Source organism: Peromyscus eremicus, chromosome 22 (assembly GCF_949786415.1).
Source record: "Peromyscus eremicus chromosome 22, PerEre_H2_v1, whole genome shotgun sequence".
NCBI lineage: Eukaryota > Metazoa > Chordata > Mammalia > Rodentia > Cricetidae > Peromyscus > Peromyscus eremicus.
In genome coordinates, this window is record NC_081437.1 from 25,347,242 (window position 1) to 25,366,537 (window position 19,296).

At 46.0% G+C, this 19,296-nt stretch overlaps 1 protein-coding gene across 3 annotated transcripts in view; it reads left to right on the forward strand.

The window, feature by feature from the left end:
• Nucleotides 1–19,296, forward strand: part of Itsn2 (intersectin 2) — a 119,463-nt gene that overhangs the window by 84,688 nt on the left and 15,479 nt on the right. For 2 of the 3 annotated variants that reach the window (XM_059248573.1, XM_059248574.1), the window contains exon 29: nt 18,703–18,824. In XM_059248573.1, the coding sequence (XP_059104556.1) occupies nt 18,703–18,824 (122 nt within the window). Of the gene's footprint in view, nt 1–212; nt 2,827–18,702; nt 18,825–19,296 lie in introns of those variants that run through there. The other variant, XM_059248575.1, reaches the window with a different exon arrangement.

The following is a 19,296-nucleotide window of genomic DNA, read 5'->3' on the forward strand; positions in this document are numbered from 1 at the left end:
TGCTGCTGGTTAAGCTGTAGGTTACCATTTGTGTTTCTCTCATCCTTCTAAACACTGTTTTCATTTTATTACACAATTGGGGCTTTTGAAGGTTGAGGATTTCAGTGGTTCGAATGTATTTAGTTGATGTTGCATGTGACTGTCAGTCAGATTTTCTCTCACGCACCTAGTTTGCATTGTGTTCATTTTATTCCTCATTTTTCTTTTTTTAGGACCCAGTGTTGTCTTCCAGTGTGAAAGCACCCCAGAGACCCACTATCCAAGTCTGACTCTAGCCTGGAGGCAGGGCAGGCAGCCCTGCTCAAATATCTCCTACACAATTCCTTTACTTCGTTTGAATGTTAGAGCCACTTGTGATTATTTCTCTGTGTTTCTAATTTACGGTTAAAATTTATTTGTAACAATTTCAAGGATAGTGGGTCTTTGTGTGGCTTTCCCTGCTGTTCACTCTGGCATCCTTTAGCATTTTTCTTCCTTTTTTAATTTGGCAATTGTAGGTCATTAGCATGCATATTCAGTTTGCCCTTACATGGTGGGAGTACAAACACACAAAGACCCACTATTTGCACAAACTGTTCTGTCTGGTTTGGAATGGGCTGCCATGCTTCTCCAATGCTGTTGCAAATTGTATATTCATTACAGAATTCAGGTGATGTTTGCTTATGTTCTGCTATTATATTTGATCTAATCCTAATCACAAGAGCTCATAATTGGCTCAATCTGTGATTTACCCTCAAATAAGCACTGTTTATTACTTTCTAATATGCCATTATGAGTACCAATGGTTAGGTTTGTTTGAAGGCTGAGAATGGAAATAATCTTTTCTATGTTTCTGTGTAATCTGAATGGGAGCAGTCACATTGGAGGAACTTCCCTTGTCTCACAGAGGATGAAAGTGCTGTGCTCTGGCCAGTGTGTGCAGAGTAGTGTATGTCTAGTGTGCCTCGACTGCCCAAGGATGAGCGCAGGACTCGGGCAGTCCCGTCAGGGTCTTAGGTGCTCTAGGTTGCAGATCTGTGTTCCAGCACAGTTACTGCTTTATTGATGACATAAACATAGATTGCTTTCAAGAATGGGAAGTGTCCATCATGGACTGTGAGGTGAGAGACCTCCCTAGCTTAGAACACTTATATCTATTATATATTCTAATGTAGAATTTATGTTATCTCTTGTAGTCAGGTGACTACTTACTTACCCTAGGATACAAAATGACACTGTTGGCATTCATAATGCATTTAGTACAAACCATAAGGAATCCTTGAAGAGTTTGTACCAGACCTGAAGCAGGCGTGCAGGCTCTAGCCGAGGACCCAGAATGGTAAGGGGAGAGCACATGAGCACTAGCATTCCTCTCTGCCCACGAGGCCTCTTGGAGGCTAGAATGTTGGTGTTGATGTCGCCATCTACACTTTCCTGGCTAATGGTCGTCTTCTACATTGGCTACTTTGACATAGAATTTTACCTCTTCCCTCGAATGGAAAGCACTCTAAACATAATAGACATTATTATAAACTAATATGTATGAGAGCACTTAGCTGAAATGAAAAAGAATTTTAATACAGTATTAAACCATATTTGAAAATCAATGAGCAGTTTATGCAATTTAAAATGTTTACAAATTGCAGTGCAATCTACTGTTTGTGAAATGTCAGATAAGTGTATATACAATCACAGAGTCTTATTCTCAGAATTCTTTGAGAAAATGAAACATGCTTTTATACCTCTCACTTTCATTTAAAGGCATATTTTGTGCAATATTTATGTTAATGTGCCTATATATTATGAGTGAATTATTACAATTGTACATTGCCTAAATCATGACTTGAGAAAGAACCAACAGTTTAGTTACAACTTTACAAAGCTCAGATATCTGTATTGGCAAATCTTCACACTATTGCAGTGTCAGAAGAGTATGTGTGCTCCCTGGGGTGGGGACTTCCGTTAGAGTTCTAGACCACCTCCGTTTTACCATTTGCCATCATGACAGTATTTTAAATGGCATTCATGGGAAAGCAATAATATCAGTTTATAGATGGATAAGAGAATTGCCTGCAGTCATTAAGAGACAGTGCAAAGACTGATTCCAAACTGACTTTTCCACAGTGTATAGATTACCTGATCTTGCTTTTTATCTCCTCAACATTCTGCTTTTACATCCTTGAGTTCAGTGGGGACAGCTGCTGTATAAACCAAGGTTAGAAATCCAAGCGCACTGCTAATTAAGTACATTGTTCTGTAAAGCACTTTTTTCTTTTATAATTTTTATTTTGGGCTTTCTACTATACTGATAAATTATTCCAAAAGTATTTTTATAGGTCAGATCACTTCCCTTCTCCATCACTAAAGTAGATTACTAGAAATGGCATTCAGGTTGAGCTCAGCATCTATAACCAATCTGAAAATAATATGTCCATCAGGTACCTGTGGATTAAGTCACACACTGGCCCAGCCTTCAAAGTAAATGTCAATTTAGAGGATAAACTTACTGTGCTAACCAGCTACGACTTGGGTAGGTATTTTGTCATGTATTTGATAGAAAGCTGTAAGGAAGGAAATCGTATGACATATAATCATTTAGATCGTTCTTATAAGTGCATGCAATCTGTTGCAATACCTCATCCAGCTGTCTGTTTGCTCCTTCCTGGTTTAATATAAGGCAGCTTTCTTTTGCTTAGAAGGAAAGAGTTTATTGGAGGCATAATTTAAGAAATACAATGGAGTCAATTGGAACTTGTAGGAAATGCCTGGTTAAGATCGCACTGTGTGCCAGGTGTTTGGGAAACACGTGCTTGAACTTGACAGCAGCAGTTGGGGAAGGCTACAGCCAAAACTGTTACTTCAGAGAACTGAAAACTACATTAACCCTATCAATTATACAGTTTCTCTGAGTCTTTGAATATTTTGAAATAATGTGACACTTAAAACGGTAACTTTTTAAATACATTATGAAACTAGAGTTTAAAAGAAGAGACTAGGGGGAGGGAAGACAGAGAAAGAAATGCCAAGTCCAGGCCAAAGCTCTGTTTGCCAAGTTTTCTTAGAATGAATTTTACCAAGTTATGAATTCTTGTAAATAGCTAATGGGAATACTGAGAACCCTTCGCCTAGAGTGGCATTATTTCATGCTGCTGTGATGCTACTGTAATGTAATAAATTATTAAATTGTTGCAAAGTGATGTATTTGCCTTACATTTTTATTTTGTGTGTCTTGGAAACCATAGTGTTGTAGGTATCGAGACTGTGCAAATGCTGGCACGCTTGGCATGAGATGATCTGTTCTATTTTTACACAATTGTAACATAACTATGCAAGTGTGTTTATTAAAAGAACACAAACCCCATTACTTGTTTTGTGTATTTCTTTTGAAGTATCCTTTTCAAACTTATTTTAATGGCTTAGAGATAAGTGATTAAATATCTTTGGGACTTCTCTTTTCTCTTAATGTAATCTTGGGGTACAGACTAGTGGTCAAGATTTATATAATTTGAGATAATCATGCATATCTCAAAAGCAAAAGATACTTTTATTTTGTTATGCTGTTACGTAGAGAAGTAAGATAACTATAATCAAGCATAATAGGAATAGTTTTTTTCTTTTTTTTCCTTTTTGAGACAGGATTTCTCTATGTAGCCCTGACTGTCTCGGAACTCACTTTGTAGACCAGGCTGGCCTTGAACTCACAGATATTCACCTGCCTTTGCTTCCCGAATGCTGGAATTAAAGGCATGCGCTACCACATCTGGCGGAGTATTTTATTTACAGTTTTTTCCACAATTTTTTTTCTAAAAATATTGAAAGAATCTTAAAAGACATTTAGTACAAAATAAGAGGCCAATGGAAGAATCTGCAGCAGTTTTTCATGCACATGACCTCAGAATTATCAGAGAACTACATTTGGTAACCAAGTTGCTGAAAATAAAAATAATGGATCCTAATGTAATTTAGCATAAACACTATCTTTCCAAGATCCTTTCTCTGCAAAGTTATCTGGCTAATATGTATTGAGTGTTTATTTGTATGAGGCCAAGCAGAATGCCAGGTGCAGGTGATAGCTAACCGAGAGTGAGGATGTCCTAGCGTGCATTGTCTCGGGGTCGGGGCAGAGGCACAGAATTTGAGAGTAGAGCAGAGGAGGAATGTCTAGTTGACCCTGGATGGGGGAGGCAGGGAAGACTTGCTGGGTGGAGGCAGCAGCTGGCGGACCCGAGAGCTGAGCGGAGGAAGCCTGACGAGAGGCAGGAAGGGGTCCAGTGACTCTAGGCTGACTGTGTTGGGATGACCTGGAAGCTCTAAAGGACGTCTGAGTCCTGGCTTGCATGGTCTGAAGTTCAGCCTGAGCATGGGAATGTTTTCCAGGGTTCCCAGATTCTAGTGCGAAGCAGAGGTGAGGAAATGTGAAAGCTCCGAGGGAAGATGGGTAGAAGTTAGACATTGATGAAGTGTGAGAGGAGAGGCCAGCTGTTCCCGAATTTGTGTGCTGAGTGGCAGAGTGGGGTAAGAGTACCTGTGCCATGGGTGGGTCCAGACTTGGGGGAAGAAGGTGAGTTGGGTTTGGTTTGGTTTGATTTGATTACAGAGCCCCTAGAGGCCGTCCAGATACAATTGCCCAGCTCTTTAGAAAGATATAATCCAGACACGCAGTATTGGGTCCGCATCAGCTGGGAATGGGCACCACAGTGGACTGGGCACCACCAGGCAGACTGGTGGCTTTAAGAACACCAGAAGTAGTTGAGGCTCCCTCAGAAGCTCAGACTTCCGAGATCCTCAGCTAAGGGCTGAGTAGTGAAGGACCTCTGAGGGCAGGGCAGGCAGCAGGTTTTATTAGACAAGAGTACTATTTAGAAAACAAGGGGGTTCTGCCAGTGTCTTGCTGGTCCTTTTTTTTTTTTAAAAAAAGGACTCGGGCGGTAGTGGCACACGCCTTTAATCCCAGCACTGGGGAGGCAGAGCCAGGTGGATATCTGGGAGTTCGAGGCCAGCCTGGTCGACAGAGCGAGATCCAGGACAGGCACCAAAACTACACAGAGAAACCCTGTCTCGAAAAACCAAAAAAAAAAAAAAAAAAAAAAAAAGAGGATTCATTTGATACTTTTCTAAGATCGGTGAAGAAAGTAACAGATGGGAAAACAAAAACCGGCTAAAGTCACAGCACAGGACCAGCAAGACCGGCTTAGTGATCTGGCTTCGGATCCCATGGACTCATGTGTTCGTGCTCCCACCATCTTTATAATCATGGGGTCTGTCTGGCGGTACACACTGCTCATACCAGTAAAGAGAGCAAAAATACCCACAGAAGAGGCAAGGGTGGAAGATAACAGCAGGAGCCTGGAGCATAGCATCCAAAAGGAGAAGGCTGCCCAGAACCGCTGAGTGAGGTGTGATCCCCACGCCTTTTTCTAATGCACTACTCAGGGGTTTTTAGTCTATTCACAGTCATGCAGCCATTGCCATGATCAATTATAAAATATTTTCATCACCTCAGGAAAAAGCTTTTAAATTGTCACTCTCTAGCTTCCTGTAACCACACACACACACACACACACACACACACACACACACACACACACCCCGTAACATACCACATACACAGTCCCTAACCCTAGGAAACCACTCATCCACTTTCCGTCTTCATATGTATGTCTGTTTCTGACAAACATATGTGATGTGTAGGTTTATGTGATTGGCTTACTTCGTATAACAGCTGTGTTGTAGTATGTATTGACACATTGTTCCTTTTTTATGGCCAGGTTAAAGTTTTATTGTTCGGCTGTGCCATGTTTTGGGTTCCTCTGGGAAATACCAAAACACATGGTTTCCAGATCACGTAGCATGCTGTCTTGTAACAGCCACACTGTTCCAAAGTGGCAGCTCTGTGTTGCTCCTGCTAGCAATGAAGGAGTTTCTGTTGCTCCAGTCCTTTCTGCATTTGCTAGTGTGGTCAAGCTAATGTGCGTGTTGGTATCTTGTTTAATATGTATTTCCCTGAAGATAGATGTATGTTGTATACAGCATCCTTTTTAAGGGCGGGATTTCACTAAGTAGCCCTGGCCGGCCTTGAACTCACAGAGATTCACTCAGCTTCCCGACTGCTGGGATTAAAGATGTGCGCCATCACGCCCTGGCTATAGCGTCTCCTCATGCATCCATTTGCATGTGCATATCTTCTTTGGTGAGGTGTTAAGGTCGGTGGCCCATTCTTTAAATGCGGTGTTTTTATTTACTGTTGAGTTAGTTGCACACTTTGGGTAACAATCTTGTGTCAGATGTAGGTTTTGTAAATATTTTTTCCCAGTTTGTGACTTGTCTTTTTTCTCTTAACCCTGTCTTTCATAAAACAAAATTTAAATTGTAGTGAAGTCCAGTGTATTTTTTCATGGATTATGCCTTTTATGTCGTATTTTAAGTCATCTCTGAACCCAAGGTCACATAGATCTTCTTTCTTATCTTCTGGGATTTCCACCTTCTGTGGCTCACATTGGGTCTTGAGTATGGTGTGTTCTGAGTTAACTCGGATGAGGAAATGTCCTGTCTAGTCTCTCTTACACATGTAGCTGTCACAGTCCCAGAGCTATCTAGTGAGATTGTGTTCTCTGTTATTGCCTGTGCTCCTCTGTCAGAGATCAGTCAGCTGTTTCCTGAGTCGATGTCTGGGTTGTCGTGGGTCTCAATGGTCAGTTCATCTGTCTGTCCTCTGCTCTACCGTGCTGTCTGATCCCTGCAGTTCAGTGCTGAGCCCTTTTCATTTACCCATACTGTGGTGCCCATGCCGGGCCGTTTGTCTCTCCACATGAGCGTCAGAATTAAGTTTGGATCACTTTTGCCTTAAGAACAAGAAATTCTGAAATGTCCTCAAGAGACTTCACGCTCTTGTCGAAAGGCAGCAATCACTGTTGGTTCCCTTGAAAGCAAGTGAATGAGCAGAAGTGTCCTGGGAGTCCACGCCTTGTCTGTCACTGAGGAAGAGAGCCACATCGTACGTTCAGCATTTAGGAAGCGCTAGTTCATTGCCTAGTAAGTTCTGGAAATAATAGCTGACATGTTGTGAACATTTTCTCTGCAGCACACAGTGAGCCTGGCATTTGGGCTTGACAGATTGGAGCTCAAGTCCGTCCTGACTCTGGAGTTCATGTTCCTAGCCACCCCACCTGCTTCTCCCTAGCCAGGGTCTGCTACCCTCCAAACCAGAAAGCAGAGCCTTCACCAGTTAATCCGAGGGGAGGTGAGAAGAGGGTGATGAAGAGAAGAGCTTTGGGTGAATCCAGGTTGCCACTGGGACCTGAGTGCCCCCAGTGGGTATCTGTGAGCCGCTGTGAAACCAGAGTCAGGGGGCGCTAAAGAACAAGGGTCTCCTAGACCCAGCGGTGTCGCGCACCCTCCAGGTACGGACTCTGGAAATATGAACTGTAAGACTGTTCTAGGGGGAGGTGAAAGGCGTAGGCAGCTCAGGGATACTAAGGAAGAATAGTTTCATGTCCTCTGCCCACAGACGGTCCTGTGTGACTGCAAAGGGCGGCAACAAGTAGCTACAAGATTCTAATTGTGTGGCGGGGTGGAGGGTGTATAAAGGACCAATTATGTCACTAAGACACAAAAAGTTAAAGGGAAGAAAAGGTCGTGTTGGTTTTGTTTGCAGTGCCTGGGGATGTTTGACATTCAGAGTATTTATTCTAAGTCCTCTCCTCCAGAAATCAGTTCAGGGTCACACCAGGTCAGATGGATGCTCTACACCCGGCATCCGGTGAGTGCGGTGTAGACACCACTTACCATTGCCTTCCTTCCTATGTAAGAAACCTGGTAGCTCTGAAGTTCTGCTCGTCCATCCAGCTATAGAATCCCTGCCCTCTGTTCAAGAGGGTTCAGTTACGTTCGTCAGAGATAGGTCACATATTGTTAGAATCAAAACTTCTGGATTAGGTGCGAGGAGGAGCTGCTCCCTCTTGTTTCATCTCTTGCTTGAGGTCTGAATTCTGAAGAGCACGTCACTTCAGTCCGTGATGAAACAAGCAGGGTAGGAAGCACATAGATCTGAGCTGGAAGGAACTGCTAAGGACAGAGCCAGCACCCGGGTCCTGGGGGAGATGTACATGGGTAGGGACAGCAGGTCAGATCCCCAGGACCACGTAAGAACTGTCATCCAAGCATTCAGGAGGCAGACAGGCATTTCCCTGGGTCGATCTGGCTAGCTAGACTAAAATCTGCGGGCACCAGTTTCAGCAAAGACCCCACCTCAGTAAATAAAGTGGAGATGCCCAACATCAACCCCTGGCCTCCACACATTCTCACACACACACAGACACACTCACACCCATACATGTGAACATGCATTCACAAACCACACATATATGCACACACAAAAAAAAAAGTTCTCTGTTGTCTTAGGCTTATGATCTTTCACAGCAGATTAAGAAATAAAAATAAATCAGTAAGCGTATCCCTTTGGCACATTATCAACAAGGTTGCTTTGGGAACATTCTAGAATGCCGTTACTATGTGGTAGCTTTCTAATGTTCTAAAACATTTTAATACAATTGCATTTAAATAAGCAATGCATGGCTTGATGTACAACTTAGTAGGGTTCAAAAAAATACAGGAGCCCAAGCTGGTGGAGTACGTGGCGCATGCCTTTAATCAGAGCACTTGGGAGGTAAGGCAGAAGGATCAGACGTCAAGGTCAGCCTGAACAACACAGCTACCCTATGTCTCTGAAAAAAATAAGAAGAAAGAACTTTTAAATTGTTTTAAAAAGGCTGGGGAATAGCTTGGTGAAAGAGCACTTGCCTAGGATGCATGAAGCTGCAGGTTTGATCCAACTCAGCAACACCAGCAAGTAAAGAAAACTTTGTTAAAGAATCATTTAAATTTCAAAAAAAAAAATTTACCCATCACTTTATAGTAGAAATATACTACTTGATACATTGTTTGTCCTTAAGACGTATTTACCAAGTAGATAAAAAAAAATACTGTTTTATAAAATAGCAGTTTTCTGGGGTCCTGATAAGAGTTGGGTGTCGAGGCATTCTCGGAGAGTTGCACAGTCTGGTCTTCTGGATTCACTGTTGCAAGCTCGTCTCTTCGCAGAGCTTCCACACCGTGCAACTGAAAACGATTACACGATACTCAGAGTGGTTAGCAGAGCGGAGCTCACAGAGAACTCACAGAGAACGGCATTGTTTCGTGGCCTTGCTCGCCTCGGGATGGGCAAGGACGTTTCTGGTAGCTGTGACCTAATCTGAACAAACACAGCCTGTCCTTTGTCCTCCGCCTCTTGGGACCTTCCCAGACCTTTCTCATCTCCCTCCTAAGCATCTCTCTTTTGTTTCTTGTTTGCCCAGGGACTAAGAAACCATGGTTCACAGCCATGACGCGGGACAGAGTTGTCGTTAGCTGTGACTCATAATTTGTCTCCACGTCTACCCACACTGTGAGGGGCTTTAGTCCAGCTCACTCTGTCTGTCCAGGAACTTCAGTCTGTCGTTTCTTCTCTGCCCATTCTTCCTGTCCATCGGGCCTACCAGGGAATTTTCACCACTTTTTTTGACCTGGCGGCCAGGGTGCATCTCCTCTCACATTTACCGATCCTTGAAGAAAACCCGCTGGGGTACCATGCACTGTGGATGAGGCAGGTTAGGAAACAGGCAGAACTGCTGCCCTCTGTCAGTTGAGGGGAACTCAAACAAAAGAGATTAACAGAGTGTGCTGTGTCTCAGGAAAATAAAGTAGGCAGGAAAGAGAGAGTGCTTGGTGGGGTGTGAAGGGATTTCATTGTAAACAGGACCCTCAAACGTGTCTCCAGATTGGTGATGTGGGAGAAAGACTTGAAGGCCATGGGGGAGGACCGTTCTAGGAGTGGGGACAGCACATCAGGGGGCCTGCCGTGGGGGTGTGCCTGTGATGCTCAGGGAACAGGGTGGCGGCCAGTGGGCCTGGGACAGGGGGAACAGCAGGAGGGGGAAATGAGACCAGGGTGGCCAAGGAGATGGAGCAGGCTGAGATTCTTTGAGGCTGTCTTATAATAACTTTGGCTTTGTATGGAGCAAGAAAACCCTTTAGAGGGTTTTAATCAAAGGAGGGACATGACCTGGTGTGTTTTAACAGGTTAGATTAAAGTGAGCAGAAGGGACCAGAAGCAAGGAGGTCCACTAGGAACTTGCTCAGTGATCCAAGCACAAGATGGTAGTGGCTTGGATTGGGGTGGTAATGGAGGATGTGGTGCAAACTGGTCAAATGGTGGATGTTTTGATGTTAGAGCCAGTGAGCGGATTGAATATGGAGGTTAAGAAGAAAGGTCTGCATCCAGAGATGCCCCGTGAGCTGGGGAGAAATGGTACTGGTACTAAGTTAGGTGATGAGGAGGAGCCGGTTAGGCAGTGATGGTACGAAGATGGCTTTTGGTGTTCTGTTGATGAGGGAGATCCTGCATCGGCAAGAATAAGAAGTTCAGACAGAGTGTAAATGTGGGAGTGGGCCGACACATCTGGAACCAGGTCACTGAGTCCACAGAGAAGAGTCCCAAGGCAGAGGCAGAGGACTGTCACCATCAGGAGCTGCGGAGGAGTGAGGAGGGATGCTGACTGGAGGAAAGAGGACAAGGTGGATCTGCAGAACCTGAAAAACAAAACAGAAAAGGGGGTGATCACAGAGTTAGCCCTGGGTCAGGTAAATGGGCCCCTGCTACTAAAGCGATAACCACCTGGGGCTTCAGGAAGATTCTTTTCTTTAAACAAAAACATTTGGGGACAGGAAGGTGGCTCCTCAGGTAAAGGCACACACAGCACAGCCCTGTCAACCTGAGTCCAAAGGAAGGAAACCATGCACACAGTTTCCTCTGTCCTCCCCACATGCACCATGGCACATGTGCCCACGCACAAACATCATGCATACACACACCCACCATGGCACATGTGCCCACACACAAACATCATGCATACACACACCCACCATGGCACATGTGCCCACGCACAAACATCATGCATACACACACACACACCATGGCACGTGTGCCCACACACAAACATCATGCATACACACACTCACCATGGCACATGCCCATGCACAATCATCATGCATACACACACACACCATGGCACATGTGCCCACACACAATCATCATGCATACACACAATCATGCATACACACACTCACTATGACACATGTGCCCACACACAAACATCATGCATATACACACTCACCATGGCACATGTGCCCACACACAGTCATCATGCACATACATACACAGTTACAATAAAAACATTTGAAAGGCTGGAGAGATGGATCAATGATAAGGTACTTGCCACACAAGCCTGATGACCTGAATTTGATCCTTGGAGGCCTCATAACGGTAAGGAACAGAACTGACTCCACGGAATTGTCCTCTGCCCACAGACATGCCTCAGTGCACACATCACATCATACACAGAATTTTAATACATAAAAGTTTCTCTTTGTTTTTAATTGTGGGCGGGGGGAGTATGTGCATGTGAGGGCAGGTGCCTGGGCAGGTCAGAGAGACCACTGGGCCCTCTGGAGTTACGGGCCGTGTGGGCAGCCTGATGTGGGTGCTGGAACCCTGCTCAGGTCTCTGGCTCCTGAGTGCCATCTCTCCAGCCTTGAAAATAATTTTAAAAAGAAACAATTGGAAGTAGTGTTGAATTCACACATTCCCTGCTGTGTTCAGTAAATGTTTCCCCATAGACTCTGGTATTTGTTGTATTTGTTGAAATGTGTGTTCTCTTATATGTGTTCTTATGTCACACTTGTTAACTATTCAAACTGCTCACCTTGATAATTTTCATTGAAAAGTATCAACTTCACTACTGACATTGTAGTTTCCTTTTTCTCTCTTTTTTGTTTGAAAGGGAGTATATTTATTTTAAGAAAAAATCTATCTTTTTATTTTACACTTGGAGGCTTTTATGTTGGTGCAGATAATTGTGGTACCTTCCAGGGGCTTGCTGGCAGCAGCTCATGCAGAGCCTTTGGGATTTGTTTTATTTGATTTTGTTGGTTTATTTGGTTGATTCTGGTTTTCCAAAATAAGGCTTTGCAGTTTCAAACTGGCCTGAACTTACTATATAGCCCAGACTGACCTTTGGTTCACCCCGGTGCTCCTGTCTTAGTCTTCTGAATGCTGGAGTCACAGCCGTGAGCTGCCGCACACAGCCTGGCCATGACTCTTCAGCTATAACACACAGCCTGGCCATGACTCTTCAGCTATAACGTTAATGATGCAATCCATGAAAGAGATAACTGTTAGGATCTCAACGCTGCGGCTAGTTCCTTATCCTCCCTGCCCAGCTACTATGCAGTGTGCTGGCCTGTCACTGTGTCCTGTGCAGTGTACTGGCTTGTCACTGTGTCCTGTGCAGTGTGTGCTGGCCTGTCACTGTGTCTTGTACAGTATGTGCTGGCCTGTCACTGTGTCCTGTGCAGTGTGTGCTGGCCTGTCACTGTGTCCACTGCCCAGCCTGTTCCAGAATTCTTAAAATCCAAGTTTTGGTAATGTTTTAAGCCCAATATTTCTTTCCTTCTTCCCCTAGCAGGACAAAGAGGTTTCTTAAGTCCTCTTTCTGCTGGAAGGAATTATCTGTCATTCAGTCCCTTCCCAGACCTGGCAGAATCCAGCTCCATCAAGAGCATGGAGAGAGCAAGTGGCCTCCAGGCCCTACCTCCCTACCACCCAGATCAAAACCAGGAAAAGGAGAAGTGCATCTGGAAGCCAGCAGCCCAGGACCAACACCATGTTTCACCACTTACCAAACATGGCCTGCTCCCTGGGGGGCAGAGCACTGTACCCAGTTTGGTAGTTAGGCCTGTGTTGGACACAGGCCAGAGGATACGTGGACATACTAAGTCTGTGGACCAAGGACAATATGAGCTAATTTATATGACATGTTAAAATACAGAATCAGTGGCCGGAAGTGTAGCTCCATGGCAGACCACATGCTGCCACCACCCACAGCTGCCACGGATACCGACACAGACTAGTGACAAGATGCGAGTCTGAATGTCAGCGGGACCAAGGATGGGAAAGTTTTCCCTCCCACAGTGGTATCCCTCAAGCTGCACCTTGAAGGATTCTCTATGTGGGAACCAGGCTGTAAATGAGGAAGGAAAGGTGAAACTCGGCAAAGCTGTGGGAAGAGTGTGCACCATGGTATAAGGACCGAGCCTAGGGGTGGGAGTCGGGGGATGCATAGCAGTCGATGCAGAGCTGGACCATGGAGACCCTGGAGCCATGCTGCTGAGTTAGGCCTTCATTCTGCAATCAGTGGAAGCCATTTAACATTTTGTGAGGAAAGGAGCATCAGAAATACAGTAGCTGGCTTGAACTGTTCACAGAAATATGTGAATAACTACAGCAGCCCCATATGTAATTTAAGTAAAAATACATAAAATTCCAATAGTATTTAATCCAGTATATCCAAAATATTCCAATATACAACAAGTTTGATTGGCTGGCTGGCTGGCTGCCTGGCTGGCTGGCTGGCTGGCTGGTTGGTTGGTTGGCTGGTTGGTTGGTTAGTTGGTTGTTGGTTTGTTGGTTAGGTTAGTTGGTTAATTGGTTGATTGGTTGGCTGACTGGTTGGCTGGCTAGTTGGTTGGTTGGTTGGTTGGTTGGTTGGTTGGTTGGCTAGCTGACTGGTTGGCTGGCTAGTTGGTTGGTTGGTTGATTGGTTGGTTTGTTGATTGGTTGGCTGATTGGTTGGCTGGTTGGATTGTTAATTTGTTGGTTGATTGGTTGGTTGGTTGATTGGTTGGCTGGTTGATTTTGAGAGTCTTACTGTGTAGCCCAGGCTGGCCCCTAACTCCAGATCCTCCTTTCTCAGTCTTCTGAGTGTTGAAATCACAGGTGTATCCCACCAGCATCTGGCCAATATAGTATTAATGCAGTATTTTACAATTCATATTTAAATATGTCTTCAAAACCCAGTGTGTAGTTTACATCTGCGGTGCCTTTCTATTGGACAAGCTACATTGGAAGGTTCAGTCGCATGCCTCTGTCGAGTCTAGAGACAGTCAGGTATCGAGGATGACAAAGTGTGTTTATTCACTCCATAAAAACCCAAGTCCTCGGTTCACACAGAGACTCCGCTCTCCTTTCCTCCTGTTGTCGGGTGCCTCGAGTTACATGTGTCTGTAGTGCAGGGCTTCTCAGAATCAAATAGGCACTGTGGCCCAAGACGAGCAGCACACAGCCTGCAGTGTGGCCAGATTCCTGTGACCTTACAGGACAGGAATGCCATATCCTATTTTGGCATTTGCTGGTTTGGGAGAAGCAGAGAGCTTGGAAGCAGGCAGAGGGAGACATTCAGAAGGAGGCACCAGGAAGAGGAACCCTGCAAAGGCTGAGAAGGGACAGCAAGACTCTGAAGGGCAGCACTTCCGAGGTAACAGTGCAGGGGCGGAGGGGCGGGGAGAGGCTGTGAGCTGGAAGAGGGCACTGAACCCAGCAATATTGGGGTCCTTCTTACCTTCCTGAGAGCGGGGTCAACAGAGCAGTGTACCCAGCTAGGGAATGAAAGGGAGTCATGAGTGTAGAGCTTCTTGTGACTTTGGCGCTGACGTGAAAAAGAGGGAATGTGCTCGAAGGAAATGTGCTGGGGTGTTGTCTAACTAATGAGTAGGGACATCTGACCCTGCTTGTGGACTAAAAATGAAGCCGTGGAAACTGAATATAGTGAGGGGCTGGGCAGGGTCGGGGGGACACTGTGGAAGGGAAGACCGATTAAGGATGCTGGCTATAGAGAGAACTAGGACCCCTAGTACCTGACCAGGAATGAAATAAGGAAGGAGGGAGTAGAGAGATAAAGGGCAAGAAGGTTTGGGGGGCACTGTGCCTTTGTTTCCCCCTGACCTCATAGGTAAGAACATCTGAACTGAGGGGCTGGAAACGGAACCAAGAACAGACGTGTAAGGGCCACAGGGATGGAATGCAAGGGGTCCACGTGGCCTGGTGAGGAGCGTGGTCCCCACACCCATCCAAATGAAGCGTATGTCATGTCCGTCCCAGCTGCAGAAATGGAAGCTCTTCCTGTGGTTCTGAGCTGTTGTTCCATAGGCTAATGCTGGTGCATTTTGAGGACATCACTGAGGAGCAAAGTGGTACCCAATGCACTGGTGCACAGAATGTGTCAAGGCTCAGGGCTGGGGATGCGGCTCGCTGGGCGAGCACTGGCCTAGTGTGTGCAACACAGTCTGCACCACAGACTCGGGCAGGCTCATTTAATGATTCTGTATTCACTTGAATGACTTACAGAAGAACCACAGCACGTTTAACTGTAAATGTGAGTAAATATAACGAAAAGTGCTAAGGGACGGTGAGGTGGCTCAGTGGACCAAGGTACCTGCCACCGAGCCTGACAACCCCAGCATCCACACGGTGAAAGGGAGACCGACTGAAAGTTGTCCTCTGACCTCCACTCCCGAGCCGAGGCACATGCGTACACGTACACAAATATACATTGTAAATTTATTTAAAGAAAACTACTCCACAGTGGTAGAGACAGAACACAGATATTCCAGAAATCCCAAACAAGGATCATGAATGCCTGGGGTTATAAACACCAGATAAGGGGCTGCCGATGACGCAGTGGTTAAGAACACTGGCTGCTCTTCCCGAATACTCACAGTAGCTCACAACCTTCTGTAACCCAGCTCCAGAGGATCTGATGCCCTCTTCTGACTTTGTGAGTTCCAGGCATTCACCTGGCGCACAGACACACGTGCAGGCAAAACACCCATACACATCAAATTAAATAGATTTTTATTTTTTTTAAAGTAAGAGGTACAGTACCTTCAGCAGAGGTTCTAGTTACTTCCAGCAGTCACCTGGACATGGCCGGTGTCTCTGATGCTATGAACAGCATTGTTCACGGGTTATCTGCTGCACATCTGTCCGCCATGCCACACACGGCCCAGGCAAACTGGCACCCAGCTGGCCTTCCCGATCACTGTGTGCCTGCTGCTCTGCAGTCTCCCTGGCAGACAGAACAAAGTTCAGTGCTCCAGAGTTGGCAGTCTGAGTATGGCAGTAGTGCTATGATTTCGGGTGGACCAGCACCCCGTGTCACCTGCTAAATTCAGTATTTTTTTTTTTTGATAAACCTGTCATCCATGCCTGCAGAATTAGAAAAAAATCTCTTCATTAAAAGTGTGTTAGCCCAAATCTATACAACACACACACACACACACACACACACACACACACACACACCCTATTGTTGTTGTTGGTTTTGTTTATTTTTTAAGACAGGGTTTCTCCGTGTAGTCCTTCCTGGCTGTCCTGGAACTCACTCTGTAGCCCAGGCTGGCCTCGAACTCACAGAGACCCACCTGCCTCTGTCTCCTGAGTGCTGGGATTAAAGGTGTGTGTGTGCCACCACGCCTGGCCTACAAATATATGTATATTTTTTAATTCATAGCTCAGTGGTGGAGTGCTTGCCTGGCATACACAAGGTCCTACGTTCAGTCTCTAGTTCTAAAGTGGAAAAAGGTCAGAAAAGGTTCCAGCAATCTATGCTAGACCAGAGCCCCGTGACAGTGTTTGCCTAGTGTCTCCCCAGCAAGCAGGGGGAACAAAAAAGAGTCTAATCCTTGTTTGTCCTCCCTCTGGGGCAGTGCTCTCTTTTCCCACTGCTCTAGGGCTGCCCTGTGAGGGCATTCCACATCCTCCACCACTGTCTTCATTCCAAGACCTCTGCTGGGGACAGCTCCCTACTGCTTCAGGTGAGGTGACCAGTGCACCTCAGTGTCTTCTTCTAGCTCAGCTTTTTTTGTTTTGTTTTGTTTTTGTTTTTGTTTTTGTTTTTGTTTTTGTTTTTGTTTTTGTTTTTGTTTTTTCGAGACAGGGTTTCTCCATGTAGCTTTGCGCCTTTCCTGGAACTCACTTGGTACCCCAGGCTGGCCTCGAACTCACAGAGATCCGCCTGGCTCTGCCTCCCGAGTGCTGGGATTAAAGGCGTGCGCCACCACCGCCCGGCCAGCTTTTGTTTAAAAAAAACAAACAAAAACCCATATATTTGTGTCTGTGTGTCTGTGTGTCTGTCTGTCTGTCTGTTTATGTGTGTGTATCTGTCTGTCTCTCTGTGTATGTGTCTGTCTGTCTGTCTGTCTATGTCTGTGTGTCTGTCTTTCTGTCTCTCTGTGTCTGGTGTGTGTGTGTGTGTGTGTGTGTGTGTGTGTGTGTGTGTGTGTAGGACAACTTGTGGGAGTCAGTTTTCCCCTTCTCTCACGTGAGTCCCAGGGATGAAGCTCAGGTCAGGGAGGTCGTCCGCAAGCGCCTTCCCCTGCTGAGCCATCCCACTGACTCCAGCTTTTTTCCCTGTGATTTTTAAAAATGTATTTTTGTATTGGCTTACAAAGAATTATTTTTCACTGTGACTTGAAATACTCTTCCTACTGCCTCATGTGGTAGCTTCCTGGATACCATTTAGAGGGAAATTTCTTAGACCAGTTAAATTTAGTAGATTTATTTGAGCAAACAAACACAAACTGAAAACAATTCCTGAGTAGTAGTTACCAGAACAACTGAGGATTTAGCCAGCAATGCTATCCAACAGCATTTACCAAAAAACAGAAATGAGAGCCCCAGAAAACAGCCGCAGCTGCCATTTGGTTACAGCTTAATTGGTGATTGGGCTGGAAAAATGGCTCAGTGGTTAAGACCGTATTCTTACAGAGGACCTGAGTTCGACTCATTAGGCAGCTCACAACTGCCTGTGACTCAAGTTCCAGGGGACCTGCACCTCTCTGACCTCATTGCGAACATACACATAAATAATAAAAATATTAAAGTCATAATAACCGTAAGTTAATTGACCACAGAGCCTCCTGCAGCCAGCCAGAACCCAGTTAGAGTGATCAAGTTCTACACTGATTTGCTCTGTTAGCTGCCCCATCCAATCACACAGCCTCCTACAAAGTTGGTTTTGCAGTACCCGCCTGTTTCCACTTTTTGCCTGAGGAGGGGATTCCTGGGGTAGTTCTCGGTGTCACTGTGCACAGGCAAACCTCTGGCTGTGATGTCAGACTCTGCAGAGTGCACGCAGTACTGCTCACCCTGCTGAGAGCTGCTGGTGATGCCTCTGAGTGGCTATGTCAGGGTTCCGTGCTGTCCCACCTCACTGCTTAACCTTAGGACTCTCCTTGCAAAACTCTAGAGACACGTGCTAGGGCCTTTTGTTGGTGTTGTTTTCTTAACAGTAATTCAGCGTGAGTAATAGTATTTTCTATAAGTATGTAAGTAAGTAAATACATTGCCAAAGCCGTTGTCGGCACTGAACAGCGCCGTGTGCGTGACAGACCGATTTTCTTCTGTAAATGCCGGGCCTAAGTGGCTGATGACCCACTGACAGCTCATGATGTGTAGTTTGGAAAACATACTAGTTTATTTAATCATTTCAATAAGTCCCAAAAGCCAGGAGATGGTGAAATTCTGGGCTCTTCAAGGCCATTTCTAGAATCCTTCATTCCCTCACTGTTGCTCAGAAGTCACGAGCACGCTGTAACTTCACAGATGCGGTCCATTCACCTCTAGGAGCACCGAGTGGTGCCTCCCGTCTGCTCTCTGCAAATGCGTGACACTCCTTTGGAAAGGTCCTTTCAAAGCAGCATTGGTGAACCCAGCACACCCGCTGAGGAATGTCCGTTTTCCGTGAGGGACTGGCCGAAGTAGTGTTGTCACGCTCTGCCCTGTCTCCACAGGGTGTGCCGATCTCCAAGCCCTGGACACGATGCAGCCCATGGAGAGGAAGCGACAGGGCTACATTCACGAGCTGATCCAGACGGAGGAGCGGTACATGGACGATCTGCAGCTGGTCATCGAGGTGAGGGCTGTGGCTCAGGGTCTCCGTCGGCGACGGAGGGTGGCGGTCGCTGCCGCTCTCGCTTAAAAGCAACGGGAGCCGTCTTCCTTTGCCGTGCTGGGGATGCCGCCCGGGGCCTGTCACATGCCACACACATGTTTTACCATGGAGCTGTGTCCCCTGACTGAGCCCCACCTCCATGTGCGCACTCAGTGACACAAGCGGCCACTGCTCTCTGGAGAGGCCGAAGACTCAAGGTTCCTGATGAAGGCCCAGGCTCTTCCCCAGCTGAGCCCACTCGGGGGAGGGGGGACACCTGGGAACGTCCTGGTTGAGTGTGCAAAGGACAAGGGCGTAGAGAGGGTGGGAAGGCCTCCAGACGGGCTTGACTCCAGTTCTTGCCAAACTGTGTTCGCACTGCCGTTTGGAAACCTGACATTTTCGCTACCTAGTGTTTATGTCAGCTTAGGAAACCGAACAGGCGCAGGTGCAA